Raw genomic sequence first — 15,720 nt, 5'->3', positions numbered from 1 at the left:
TAACACTGTGCAGACTGCAAATTCTACTGCAACATTCTGCTGCAGTATAATTCACTATTTGATATAACACTAACATTCCTGACAATAGTCATCTTTTATGGTGTACATGCCTTTTTAATAACATGTTTGAATGGAACATTCATAAATCAAAATAAATATAACTTAAATATACATGATCGCTTAAATTCAAATAAAGTGAACATTAACACCAATATTATCATTTATAAAATGCTATAACAAAAAAATAACATAAGCAGTAGATTTTTTAATTAAATATAAATACCAACTACAAAATAAGCGGGTATTACAGTGTAAATGGACAACAAAACGGAAATGGAAGTGAAAAGGCCTGATGGTGGTGCTAAATCAGAGCCTATTACTGTTCTCAGTTTTTTTCTCATCATGCATCTTGTGTGTAGTGATCCAATATCGTTACCATAGCCTTGCCCTTTAACAGTTATTACGAGGCCTTGCTCAGCCTTACTCACCAAGAGCCCAGCGCCTAGCCTTCTTACAGGCAAAGTCACTGATAAAGTCCTTGAAGTCCAGCTTTCTAGCCAACTGGCTTTCAATGGACAGCATGGCAAGACTGCAAAGCCTTATGGGGGGACAGGGCTGCTGAGCCTAGAGATGGATATGTTGGTCCTGGCAGCAGGGGGAGGGAAAACTGATTTAGTATGAATAGCTGCTAAAAATGTACCTGCATTTATTAAATGTCAGCTAAAAGAGCAGTGAAATGAAAAACCTCTGAATTTTCTGTGAACATATTAACAGTACTTAAAGGTGGGGTAGGTCATTTTGGAGAAACCAGCTCGAGTGCAGTAGAATTTAAAAATATACAAGGTCATGTATATTAAGTTATAACATTTTTGAATGGAACATTCAAAAATGTTATTAAAAAGGCATGTACACCATAAAAGGTGACTATTGAGATCTATTGTCAGGCATGTTAGTGTTATATGAAATAGTGAATGCTACTGCAGCAGAATGTTGCAGCAGAATGTTGCACGTCTGCACAGTGTTATATTTTCACCGCTCAGTGTAAGTAAATATTGTGCAGTTAGTATTGGACTACAAGATAGATGCAAGCCTGTACAGGTAGAGTTATTTAAAGCATAAATGAGTCGGTTGGGTTCTGGAGGTGTGGTTACAGCAATTGTGCTTGGTTGGTGTGGCCTGTGCATGGTGGTGGGGCCCAATGTGATATCTTTTCATGGGGCCCAAAATTCTTGGCGGCGCCCCTGGCTGTAAGTACTCGTGCCGCGAAAAAAGTAGTTGTTTGTGAAGAGGAGACGAGATAGAGAGCAGCGTATAGCGATTAAAATCAGTAAAACGGAAAGAAAATGAATGAAGTTAACCATTTACTTCAGCTTTGGTAAGTTCATTTTATATTATCTTTTGTTGATCTTCTGTGTTATGCCTAAACTTTTCATTTAGAAATGCGCGTTCCCGTGACACGTGGTGCATTTCACGGTGGGGGTGCATAATTTGACACAACACCAGAAACCCAGAGTTTTCCTTGGAGTTAATTCGCTAAGCGAAAATTCGGCTCCGTAGTACAGGCCTCAGGCATTGGTACTTTTGGCATTATTGGCAGGTGCCAAGTCCTGCTGAAAAATGAAATCAGCATCTCCATGAAGATATATTTAAACTATACTATGTTGATTTTTAAATGTTTTCGAAATCCTGTACTATGTCTTTTTTTATTTTTTTTCATGTTTTCAACATTAGATACAAAAAAATGACATCAAATATCAAAAGTCTCAAAAAAGACTGTTTCTTTAACGTGTTTTTGGTGCCTGAAATAAAGTTTGCGGTTAACACAAACTAATACGACATAAAACAAATCAGTGAATGTCCAAATCTTCTGTGTGACTAAAGAGAATACTGAACGTCATCAAGTTGAATGTTAGCCGCCTTTGCAGCTGGCATGCAGTTCTATTAGCCCAAGTTAGCTTTTTACTTCTGGGACTTGAATTTAAGCTTCAAAAATCATAAAAGTGGTTGATTACCATCCTTGAAAAAAGATGCAAGTAGAATCTTATGGAATAATCCCATTTATATTGGGAGCTCTTGCAATGCTCATTTGCAAACAAAAATGTGTCATCAATTCTCTAATCTTTTGATTGATTGGACTTTGCTCTGGAGACGAATCAGTTGTAATCATGTGACTTGTAAAACATTGGTCATATTTCATTTATAAAATAACAAATTATTTGAGTGGATTCAGTGTCTGAGCGTTACTGTAGTTGTGGAATAATGATTCAAGACAAGACTCCAGGTCACAGTTTGGAACTGACCATTTATTAAACTGAATAGCATATGCGTACAAAGTCTCTACAAAGCTAGAAAATATCTAACATACTTTTAGCCATGACGGCGAAAAAAAGTTACAAAGCAAAGATCAGACCCTGTGCAGTACCAATAGAAATAAATTACTAGCTTTTGGATGTGTACTGTCTTCTTCGCAAAATGGGATAAACATTAGAATATCAAAGATATACACAACATCTGTAATAAACGTTATGGTCACCTTTATATAAAGCACCTTATCAAAAACCCTCAGTGCAAATACATGTGCTGCACATGCACCAGAGCGAAAAAGATTCAAGGCCATTTTGGAATTAATTACAGACAGGATTTCTGTGCCACATTGAAAAGAAGATAAATATCCAACTTGCACATACGAGACGACATTACCAACACATATGACTATTACTCAGAAACTCAGAAATACACTGCTTTTTTATGATGTAATTAGTGCTTTCACATCCTGTAGATGCTTAATATGATTGGACATTGAACAGAAAAGCCATACAATTGGGTTAACAGAGATTGGGGGCACTATTCTTTTTAATAAATCAGTTTCCTGTGACCTTACTTATTCCGTTTGCTAACCAAGATGAAGAGAGGTGTCCATATTTAATCAAATTTAAAGTGTCTCTAAATACAAAAATGCCCTTTTCTGAACTAGGCTCAAAAAACAAAAGGTCCATTAATCCTATTTTTTTTTCATTTCTTTGTTGTTTTACTAACATCTGTTTTACAGTGTAGCCCATGAGCTAAGTATGTTAAGTGTCCTTTTCTTTGAAACTATTTTTGGCGGAAGCTAGTGGTAAGTTACTCTAGACTAGACTTTCATAAGTCCCTTATTCCTCTGTACTTTCTGTCACATGATGACTGTCTTTGGTAAGCAGGTGGTAGACAATGACCAAACAGAGGGTCGTTATTGCAAAATAAGCCCCTCTGAGGCTGTGTGTTAAGTTAGCATGTACGTGTTACGTGTTAGTACTCTGCTGTGAAGGTCTATAGTCTGCCTGCAAACAACAAACCACTGTAGTGAGGCAAAGCTCTGGGAAAGTTAAAGGAAAGGTTTTTTTTAAAGGGGTTTTCCTGACAGAATGATTCACCAGTGAGTTGAAAGGGTTGCATTTAGTTGGACAGGTGTGTGTAACCCTAAAAGACACCCACAGCAATCTTGAGACAAGATAAAGCTGTTTTGGACGATGACAGACCCTAACATTCTTCAGCACAAATGTAGAAGACTGGTTCCAGACCAGTAAGATCTGACTCAGGTATGAGTCCTTTTAAGACTGCCAACAGTTAGCCAATGTTGACCAAAGATGGCTCTTTTCAGGTCTAGTAAACTGGTCAAACTTAAGGTTTTTTTTTCTTCAAATATTGTAGACACCACTAAGCATCCTAGTGAGTACAGGAAACAGAACCATGTGATTCTTGACATAGTTTTAATCAGCATACTGTATTCTCCATGGTTGAACACAGCATGCTTGTATACATGGTTCTTCGGTATGTCGTAACCCCAATCCCAACCCTTCAGGATTTTTTAAATAACTTTACAGCCGCGATATAAAGATAAAAATAGAATTGGCATTCTCTCGTAGTAACAAGTCCAATTTGTATTTTATAAATGAGGCACCAGACAATCTGCAAGCTGTTTCAACATGAACCACCATGTAATACACAAATGCAAATACATGTAAATAGTGCCGTTAAAAGAAGCAAACAAGAACATGTCTCATTAACATTTGGGAACAATTAACATACTTTAGAAAGGCTCACTGTGAACAAATTACAACAAGAAACAGCCATTAAATATGGAATTTGGATATTTAGCCCTCAGACGCTGAAAGCTGGAGCATGATAAACGTAATTATGCATTTATATTAGCTCAAATGCCTTTCTATACACACATTTATGACCAGATTATTTTCATGAAACAGATTAGAAATGTCTACTGCTGTTCCCAACCAAAGGCACTTCATGCTGCTGGGCATGACACAAACAAACCACTTCTCATCACCTGCTACAGTACACTTAATCAACAGTTTTTGGTTTTTGATTTATAAATGACTTTAATTCTGACATACTATCATAAAACTGGAAGAAACAAGTCCTGGACTGATTAAAGGGAAATGTGTCTTCACCCACTTTCTCTCAAAATGAAAAACCATGCCATGGCTTATAGTTTGCTATGCACTCATTGGACGTGACAATGTTTGCTGTTAGCTAGCTAGCTAGCTAGCAAAGCTATCTTTTATGGTAGAAAATCCTTACACACTGGTCAATTGACCCTAAAATTAACAGAGGCTACTCTTGGACACTAGTAAAGTCTTATATTCATTAAATACCTGAAAAAACAAAGTTTAACTTTTATTTAGGGAACTGTGTCTTCAACCACTTTCCTAAAATGAAGCACTGCACCATGGCTTCCAGTCAGGGCAATTAAAATCTGTAAGACGTAAGAACATTTCAGGTTTAAACACATCTGTCAGCTCAAGTTAGCTGGTGCAAGAATACTGAACTAAGCTTATTAAACTAAGATAAATTAACTAAGTGAAACCTGATTTTTTTTAAAAGCATAGGTTATTTTTAACAGTTTGGAATGTTTCTTCCCTTGAACATTATGAAGGACGTTGTATAGTTTTAAAGAGTCACAGTGCTTCCCAATTGATTGACCACAACCTATTTAAAATGTAAAATGATGATCCTTAAGATTGTACAGAAATCTGACCCAGTTTGGTCTGCATTTGTTTTAACAATAACCATTCAATATATTAAAATGATCTTATTATTTGTCAATAGCTGCCAAAAGAGCCAGGGCTGAAAGCTTAAGGATTGTATCTTTAACATGTTTTTCTTCAATCTTAATGAAGAGTCGCTTGTTGCACAAACAGGTACCTGAATGATTAAATGTCATTTATACTTTCTTATTAACATACATTTTAGATAGTTTTCCTGGAATTAAAATATAGTCTATATGCTACTATCAATAAACAATTTCCCAAAGTTCAGAAGCTATTCTTTTTTTGTGTTTTTTTTTTAAGAAAACATACAAAAAGTTAAAAATGTTATTTTCTTTGGGAACAAACCTCTTTTATGTGCAAGAATCTAGCTCACACAATTTGCAGTGGATATATGTACAAAACCAACTCTATAGTTTACTATGTGATGCATAATGCAATAGTTATTTTATTTTCTTGTTATCGATGATACACAGGGTCTGACCTTCAGTGTCCGTCAGTATATTGGCAGATAACACACACTCTTTTGTCACAGGGAGGAGGGAATTTAATTGATTTTCCCAGGGTGGAATTTCCCAAAAGCACTTGACAGAAATAACACTTTCATTTCCATCTACAGAACAGCAAAATACAAATGTATTGGGAAAAAAAAGGGAAGAAACTAATTAGGAGGAGACATCTCTCGGTGATATCAGATTCTGAATGTTTTTGGGGAAACCACCCCGTTTTGAAGTGATTCATTGTGCTTTTTTAATAATCAATGTATTTTTTTTTACAGCTAATTACCATCTGATATAGAGGTTGGAGTGAATATTGTTGTGTTGAAATGGAGGATCCTGAAGCAAACTGCTTTATAGCTGATTTTAATAATACAAAAAATAACCAATTATTATTGTGATGTTTTGCAGTAAAATGAAGCCACTTCCGTTCTCACTAGGTCGAGTAGTTTGGTTGAAAGACACTTTTGTAGAATTCAGTTTTTTGACATTTTACCTCCAATGTCACCATTAATCACCAAGCAAAAGGCCTTAAGTGTGTGTGTTTGATAAGTGTGTGTGTGTGTTAGTCCTTGACGAGTCGATAGATGTGGTGCTGAGCTCCGTGCTCACTGTTAGACACCTCAAATACACACGCCATACACAGCAAGGTCTCCTGAGTGTCTCTGTTGCTCACAACCTGGACACACAGACAAACAGAGAGGGGAAAGAATATTAAACTTTTTTAAATATGCATTTATAGGTTGCATACAGTAAAAAAGCAACAACAACATATAAACTTTAATTATTCACTCGATATACTTAATATGCGCCATATAACGTTCATAGACAGACATGCTGTGTCCCTATTTTAAAGACTTCCCTTAATACATTGCATGTCTTACAGTGGTGTGTTTATTAAATAGGCTATGATAAGACACACATGTATAACTTTGATTTTTATAATGCTGGTCGCGCAACTTCCGTTGTTAAGCTAATATGTAATCGTTGAGTATCATAAACTAAGGATACAGTGTTCCACGCGTACACTTCTAACAACAATATCCAGTTGCTCAGAGTGCATTGCATTTGGCCATACTTTGCATTAGGATGCACTTCAAATAGCAAATTGAGACTGACAGAAGTCCTCACCAGCAGAATAGTAAAGTTCTCCAGCACGCTGTTCATCATGTATTTCTCAGGAAGGTGTTTGAGCTTGTGGATGAAGTTGATCATGTATTCACACATCGGAGAGCGGCTGATTCTGTAAATGAAGCGGCCATTTTCAAACCGTGCGTACTCCGTCTAAGAGAGAAAGAAAGAAATTAGATAGTTAAGAAGAAGTACACCATTTTGTACACATATGAATAGGTTTACTAGTTATTAGCCAATCCTGTAAGAAAATCAATTATAATGTCTCATGTGGCTGTGGAATACTGTGTCACCTCACACAGTAATAGTAATGATGTCATAAAGGTTTATTTAATGTCATTAGGATTTATCATTAGAAATTTGAACTGAAAGGCTGTGGTACAAAGTTGTTAAATATTTTTTATTTACCAGGGAGAAAGCTGCTATTCGGGATCTTATAACGTTTTTGGAGTGCGTCATGCCATGTTTATCACAACTCTGTGCACTTGTTTCCTGAAATATCTCAATACCAAAAGGCATGTTGTTTATGCATCTGTAAGTCTGAAACAATCTCATACAGTATTTCTAAATACTTTTCACCCCTCTGACCACAATCATTTGAATTCCTCCTCACCTCAACCTTCTCGACCACCTGCTTGCCGAAGGAGCAGACCTTGGTGGAGCAGGTGATGGTCATGTTCTCCGAGCTCTCGTATTGGCTGGTGACTCCATAGAACGCTGCCGGGTCGTCCTGCACATTAGAACTCAGGTCCGCCTGACAACAACACAGAAATAAATGTTAAAAAGTACACCATTAACGACAGTGTAACATGTCAACGTTTATTACCAAACAGTCTAATCAATCCACAGAAACATGAGAGCAAAGTAGAACCAAGTGCCCTCTATACTGTTCTAAAACCTGGGCCCACACTCATATTTCTCATGCTATACATTGTCAATTTAAAATCAGATATAATATGCATTTACTTTTCTTTTTTTAAACTATTTTCACCTGAAATATTTTAAAGGTTGGTTCATCCAAATCTAAATATTACAGATACACTAGTAGTGAGATCAGATATGCATATATGATTGTATTTGTCCAGGTTCTGAGGGAGCTGATGTGATTTCTGCTTCCACCTTGAGTACCTTTGAGGGAACTTTAGGATTTTTGCCATTTAAATGCAAAAAAAACTATATTAATGACTGTTTTTAAATGCCATTTTATAATGAGTTTCTGCTGCACTATTTCTTAATGCCGTTAATGTTTATCGTTTTTGTAGTACTTTGAATTGCCTTGTGTTGAAAGGTGCTGTATAAATAAACTTGCCTTGCACGGCTATAAAACACTACAGGAAAGGGAACACCACAACATTTCAAAATAAGGCCCCCTATGGAACCTTTGCAATTATTCACTGTACTGGAAGATGCAACAGGGTAGAAATGGTTCCCGTTGAACTATGTGTCATTTAAAATGTTCAATCATTGAGAACATGTTGCACCTGGATTACAGGCTGAGAGACATGGAGAAGGGTTTGTACCGTTTGTAATGAGTTCTATAAGGAGCAACATGTGTCTCAGGGCTGAGAATAAACACACACTCCATATACTAAGTCAAGCCCTTGCACATCCATTCACTCATACTCACACACACCAACATATATGCTCAATAAAGCAGCTGCATATTATCAGAAAACATGCTCCATTGTGGTAGATCAGAGAGCTTTTTAATTAAATTCAGAGACACACACACACACACACACACACACACACACACACACACACACACACACACACACACACACACACACACACACACACACACACACACACACACACACACTCTCTCTTTGTTTGTTGTCATGCTACAAGCACGTCTCATCTCTTCTTCATCGTATAGTGAACCCACTTCACTGGCCTGCAGGCTTCTATCCTCCCCTGCATGATTTTACTGCTGACAACCTCACAGCTTCATTCACACTGTCCAGCGCCCTGATAATTAACCCTTTATTAAACCCCGCCCCCAAAAGGGATCGTCCAATAATAGCTTAGCAACCGTAACTAGCTACAGCAAGCCTGTCAAGCTTTGGATTTCTGCACTAAAGCGGTATGCATGGGGCTTTAGCAAAAGGTGATATCCTTCAAAGACTCTGTGGTGTCGTCTTATCTAAGCAAAAACACACGTGTAAAGGTGAAAGGAATTTGTTCAAATCATGCATTTGTCTGCTGCAACGTGAGCTACAATAAAATGAGTCAGCATTTGATTATTTCTGAGCATTTTTGTTCAACCCTTTTTTATTAGTTTTTGGTTTGATGCCTGAAATAAAATCTGTGGTTAATAGAAGCTAAACAGATTTTCACATTTTGTTATACAAGAAAGGGATATGTCAGTAAAAAGCTAAATAAATACTATTACGAAGTGTCTATGTGTCTTTAAAAAGGCGGTTGCTAACAAGTGATTGAAGGAGACTACTACCCGTCATCCCGCTGAACGTTAGCCGCCTTTAGCTAAGCGCTGGGGACGTGAAGCCTTTAGAGTAGTTTGTTTATAGCCTTACATTCACATTAGCTATTTACTTCTGATGATTGCATTCATGCGACTAAAGTATTGTCCCCAGTTAGCCCAATATTACAGAAATCTGTTTTCATGGAGCGTAGAAGAAAGGGTAATAATTTCCATTGCATAAATGTATTTCATAATGAAATAAAGAGTGTTTTCAGTTCTCTTCTTTTTTCAAACAAATATATACATTTTTAAAAAGTCATTTTTGGTAGTAGTAGTAGTAGTAGGCCTAGCTAAAGTACACTTCAATTAAATCTAAATATCCATTACTCTCTCTATGACCATATTTATTTAATTTAAAAAGAATAATATCGCAGTTTCAAAAGATCTGGTAATAATTGGCAAAATTGGCATTTAATAAAAAACCCTTTGATTTCCTCTGAAAAATATATTTTTGTCTGATACCAGGAAGCAGTTATTTAAAAATAACTGTTTATTTTATTTGTAAATCTACCTCTACTTTCACTGTATAATCCAAAAGATCGAAAACATGGACGAAATGTGAGACATACAAAATAGTTCCTTGAGGTAGGAAGTCTCAGACCTACCAGACAGGCAGATCATAATCAATTCTGTCTTTCAACGGAAAAAGTTATAAAGTCTTTAGAGACTACTTGATTTGTTCGAGTTTCATAAAATGTGAATATTACTTTATATAATAATATTACATTATTTGTGAATAGACAAACATGGGATGAATTCTGTTGCAGGGATATTTTCTAAAGTCCTTGACTCGTAAGGGAGAGACAGATAAAGACACGCACGTACGCACGCGCGCACACACACACACAAACACACACACAGGTGGAGAGAGAGAGCTACCTGTGAGTCAGGAGGTGAGCAGGTGTTCAAACAAAGCGACTGTGCTTTCATCAACCCACCACCTCCATATCCCAGGTGGGAGGACAGAACAAATACACACACGGCACCCACAAATACAAACTGCACACACACACACACACACACACACACACACACACACACACACACACACACACACACACACACACACACACACACACACACACACACACACAGAGATAAAGTCTCTGCCAATGTCTCTGAGGCCTCAATGATGTCAAATGAATATAAAATGGGATTGAAATGAAAGAAAACTCTTGCATGAACAGGAAGTAGGTAAGTGTTTGTCTGCTCACCCAGAACTTGATCAGGTAGAAAGCGTTTTGCGGGCCCTTGGCGAACAGCTCTTTCAGGCCCCCTTTCTTCTCGGGGAACTTGTCGTAGATCTGTCTGATGTCCACACACTCCAGCATGGGGTCGCTGTAACTCGGGTTGTTCTGGCTGATGTTCACAAACAGGTGCTTGTTATACTGGGGGGAGGATAACTTTGAATTAGCCAAGGATTGAGGCGGAAAATGGGTTGATAAAAAACAGCTGATCTCAATATGGGACAGAAAGCCGCAAAAGAAAGACAGAAACAACATAGTATTTTGTGTAGAATGGGCTTCATTTGGATAAATGTGTCAATCCATTTTATTTGAACAAAAAGCCCTTAATTCATGAGATTTGACAGTCTTAAACAGATATTTCCCATGCATTATGGGGAACATGCGCCTCTAAATCCATATCATCTTAATTTTGGGATTAGACTCTAATTATGTATGCAGACACGCTATTCAAATTGCATTGTATACTGTGCGCCTAACGATATTACAGAAAACAAAACAAAAATAAAAAAAAAATTTTAAAAGATTATTGAGAAACTGATGTCCATTTTGTCATAGGAGAGATTATCTACTCCTGCTAGATTTTTTTGTGTGTGGGTGTGGTTTTATTTCTGTTTCTTTAATAGGTTTTGTCTTAAATGTAGGACTGTGTTGTATCGTCTTATGATTGTTGAGGAAAAAAAAGTTAGCGGGAGTCAACGGGAGACAGGTCTACATAGCTGTCCCTCCCCACATCTCACAAATGAAAGGTGTCCCATGGAGCTTTGACAATCACAAGCATACATGGTGAAACTGAAACAGATTCCTGCATAAAAAAGTAATGCACCGAGATAGCAAGGAAGAAGACAGCTGATTTGCAAACATTGATGTAAGCAATGTAAATCAAAAATATTATATATAATATAATGGTGTGAGAAACAGTGAATGTTTCCATAACTGTAGGTTTACAAGAAACCTCTACAAAGAAACTTAAACTAGGGAGCAAAATGTAGACTAAGGTTTAAAGCACACCTATGTATTACTTTCATGATAAAAAATACAATTTAAAATAGTTCCATTTTAAAGAGCAACAGGCCACAGTTCAAACTTGGATGACTAGACGTTTAAAGTCAAATAAAATCGTACCATTATAATGTATTACTTAAGCTTCTTACAAGCAACAAGCTACTTCATTATACCACTGCCAAAGAGACTGTTTGGCACAGTTTGTTTGTGAGCAGGAATAGTGAAAAACTATTGGCTGTTTTGATATTAAATGTTGAAGGGTCTAGCACAGACCAAGGAAGGACCTACTCAATTTAAAAGCGGATCCTAAAAATGTTGTGAATACACAAGTTATGTTTCACTGACAATAATATTAGGAGATTCATGGGGACCAAGTGACTGTCACTGTATCCTAGCGCCGCCATATTTGTGTCAGTCGCAGCTTGTAATAACATCAGCAAAGACGGAGCAAGATCCAAGAAAAGTTCATTACAATCGGTAAATGTTCATAAAAATAATCACAGGATATTAGGGAGTTATCGCTGAACGAATGGTTGGACATTTGTGCTGCATTCATGTGGTGTAGGATTAATAACTGAATGGTCGTTCCTGACCAAGAAAATGCAGGTAAACTCAATAAACAATAAATTCAGAAAACAGCAAGTTAACGCCTTAACACTCTAGTGTGGTTTTGAACTAGAATGTTATGTGTTGCGTCCATGTACGACATCAGGATTTAAAGCTCTTAAACACGCAAAAAGTAAGAAGAACAACTTCCCAACTCTGGAAATGGGGCCATCCGAGGACCATTTGAAGGCATCATTGGCCTTTGTGGAGTTCTGTGCTCTCTGTGCTCATCTTTATCTTTGTATATCATAAATGCTATATAAATTGTATTGCCAAATGCCTCTTTATTTACAATGTAAAATATCCATGAAACATGACCCCTATTGGCAACAGAGTCTATTTTTAAAGTCAACATAGAACCGTTTGAGGTTTGTAACTGTCCAAACAGTTGTAACAAGATGAATGCCAGCTGTCTGTGAGCCCAAGGTAGAATAATGACAGCGAGTCCACAGTGTGACAGGATGACGGATAGAGTGAGCAGACACAGAGATAGAGCTTTACAAAGGTTATTCATACTAGGATACTACAAAGGGCTTTAACGCGGTTCTCTGCTGTGGGGTTATCTGTCATCTCTGTTTATGGGACAATAGGGAGAGCTTATTGTAGACCGTGGGTGTGTGTGCATGTGTGTGTGTTGTACTCACTGCCTCCTGGTCCCTCTGTGTCTCCAGGAAAGATGAAAACTCTACCAGACGCAGTTTGGTGGTGCCGATGGAGCGACCATGCCACGCTGGCTCTCTGTGTGTTTGGGCTGCAGCAGGAGGCTCGTAGCCTAGACAACACACACACACACACACACACACACACACACACACACACACACACACACACACACACACACACACACACACACACACACACACACACACACACACACACACACACACACACAACACACATAACACACAGTCTGGTTAAAAGCACTTCATCACCACCATCATGTACAATCATGCCATTTAACAGGGTTATTCAAGCATTATTATTTGCTTCAATCGTGTAAAATGTAAGCCTGACTGAGGTGAAGGACTGAAAGGCAGTTAACAAAAGTAGATGTAAAAGGTAAGGTGACCAGATTTTTGAGTAAAATTTACAACTCTGTGACCTCAATGAGTTGTTAAAAATGTTTGGGGAAATATCAGCAATTAAGGGGAGTCAAGTAAAATGTTGCTTTAAGATGTAGCTTTTGCTGAACCACAGTGTAGTTTGTCACATGGCTGGATTAGCCTTAGGGGGGAAAAGGGGCAGTTTGCGCAATATGAGCCAATCTAAACTCCCTGAAAAAGCCCTAAACTAAACAAAATCAAACTTAAATTGTAATTCTCCTCACTTTTGTTTGAGATTTTTTAACTGCTTCGATACTAAAGCTGTTTTTTGTTGTTGTTAAAACACTAACCCAAAAGCTAGAGGGATACAGTTTGTAGGGAGTGGTTCACTTGCTTTCAGACACAATCATCTGACCCTCTCTGGTGTTATATACAAGCTGTAAAACTCTTCAGCCTTTGAACATTTTTTATATAAGACATTTTTGTATTTCCCAGAGAGCACTGGCTATTAACTTAAAACTGTAAGCAGTTTGTCTATGAAAAACATTCATCATCACTGTTATTAGTTGAGGCTACAAAGGTATGCTAACAATATTCATTGCGTAGTGTAAAAGCTAGTTAGCCTGTTATTTTCCCGTTAGAATACCTAGCTAGTTTAGCTTGCTAACAGTTTCCCACTACAATTAGCTTACTATTTCAGACTAGTCTGCACACATCTTCTTGCTAGAATTATCCAACTGATTTAGACTAGCCTGCTAAAGTTTTTCTTCTAGAAATAGCTAACTTGTTAAGACTAGCCTGCTCAGATTTTTCCTACTAGGTGTTAAATGTTTTTTATCTTATATCAACGCACGCTGAGTCATTAGCGGCTCCTGCACAATGGTCCTCCTAAATAACAGAAGTAAGGGGGATATTCTCCCTAAAGGGTCAAGTTGTAGTCAATTCTAGCACTCCGTATATCACTAGGTAATTTATGGAGTCATGGTACGAAGTTCTTAATTATATATGGGAAAAAATCAATACCTATCCCAGTGCTTGTTGCCTGTGTTGCATTGTAGTGAAATGATAGGCATATAAACAAATGACAGCATATTAAAGTACCACCATTTCAAACCAAACCAACCTTTCACAATAATGTCGGGGTGCTTTAACAAAACAAAAAATGTCTTGTTTAAAAAATTGTAAAAGTAAAGCCAAGGATATACAGTATATGTTTATTCCTTATGGAAAATGTATGTTAATTTTAAGTTCCAATCTCTGTAACATACAGTACATTTTGACAAAACCTATAACTATAATCAGCAATTGCAGGAAGTTTTCTGGATCTCAATTCCCAGAAAAGTAAGATTGACACCTTTTTTTCGTTTGACCTCTTGTAGAGAGCACCCTGTAGAGAGCCAGGGCCCTAAATGGAGGGAAGCAGGACTGCCTGTTTGCTTTACAGAAAGGATATAATTGCACAGTGGTTTCTCTCACCTGAGATTGTGGTGATCCCCGCTGTCTGCACAGAGTAGGCTTGCTGAGAGAATGGCTTAATACTGAGAGAGTCAAAGACAGACATGAGAAAGAAGAAGAGACAGCATTGTAGGTCATTCACGTATCTAGATTATACAGCAAGGAATTCTGTAGCAGGAGCACAGAAGTCAAGAGTGTCTCTTGGTTCAGTCAAAGCTATACAAGCCCCATTTACTGTACTACCATTATCATCATCACCATCACATTTAATGGCAGCTGGCAATGAAAGGAAAAGGGTTTGAACTTCTATCACAATGGTCCCCACTAGTCACTAGCCGTGTGAACATACACTAATGTAAGAAATATGAAAAGCAGTATGGATGCAAAGAGACAGCCTAGTGGTGTACATTGTATAATATGTATGAATGAGTAACTAAAGGAGCAGAATGATAAAGGAGATATCTTTCAGAAAAATAAATCCATATCAAAGCTTAAAATGTATAACTACGTTAGATATGAGTGTACCAGTTGAGTTTCACTTACTCTTCAATGGCGGCGCTAGATTGTCCTCCAGGAATCATCCCCTGCCACAGCTAAGAAAAACAACACACATGAATACACACGACCAAGGCAGCAAACCTGGACAATGTGTGTTTGTTGTTAGATTTGCACCGGGACTTCAAACAGAGCATATGTGGCCATTCACAAAAAATGGTTTTACAGTTATTGATGTCCTTGTGTTTTCTGTATCTATTGAAGAGAATACAAACAGTGTTTGTGTGTGTGTGTGTGTGTGTGTGTGTGTGTGTGTGTGTGTGTGTGCGTGCGTGCGTGCGTGCGTGCGTGCGTGTGTTACCTGTGCGTTGCTGGGGAAGCTGGCCCGTACGATCCCAGGCAGGAGCTTGCTGTGTATGGCGGTGGCTGAGACGATCTGAGCCGAAGACATAGAGGAGATGCTCTGCAGCGCTTTCTCCTTGGCATTCTGGTCCTGCGTGGTGATTGACATCATCAGCATCAATATTATCATCATTATCATCATCATGAAGATAGTTTACATTCTGAACCCACACACTACACACCCAACCACAACAACTTCTGTCAACCAGTGCAACAGTAAATCTCATTTATATATTTGTAATACCTTTTGGACAACAGTGGAATATCTTTTCGGTTTCGGAAATATGTGTTGGACAAAATCAGCAACTTTAAAAT

General features: G+C 37.7%; 1 protein-coding gene across 1 annotated transcript; it reads right to left on the bottom strand.

Annotated features, from left to right (window-relative positions):
• Window positions 1-2,289: 2,289 nt before the first annotated feature.
• Window positions 2,290-15,514, bottom strand: LOC104961205 (transcriptional enhancer factor TEF-1-like). The gene is made up of 8 exons (XM_010789451.1): window positions 15,365-15,514; window positions 15,052-15,101; window positions 14,530-14,591; window positions 12,655-12,782; window positions 10,370-10,543; window positions 7,284-7,424; window positions 6,671-6,823; window positions 2,290-6,218 (listed from the first exon to the last, which is right to left on the bottom strand). The coding sequence occupies exons 1-8, from the start codon at window positions 15,512-15,514 to the stop codon at window positions 6,105-6,107; spliced, it is 972 nt and encodes a 323-aa protein (XP_010787753.1). The 3' UTR covers window positions 2,290-6,104.
• Window positions 15,515-15,720: the final 206 nt, after the last annotated feature.

This window comes from Notothenia coriiceps, unplaced genomic scaffold (assembly GCF_000735185.1).
Source record: "Notothenia coriiceps isolate Sejong01 unplaced genomic scaffold, NC01 NC01_scaffold00032838, whole genome shotgun sequence".
Classification (NCBI taxonomy): domain Eukaryota; kingdom Metazoa; phylum Chordata; class Actinopteri; order Perciformes; family Nototheniidae; genus Notothenia; species Notothenia coriiceps.
This window is presented reverse-complemented; position numbering and strand designations above follow the sequence as displayed.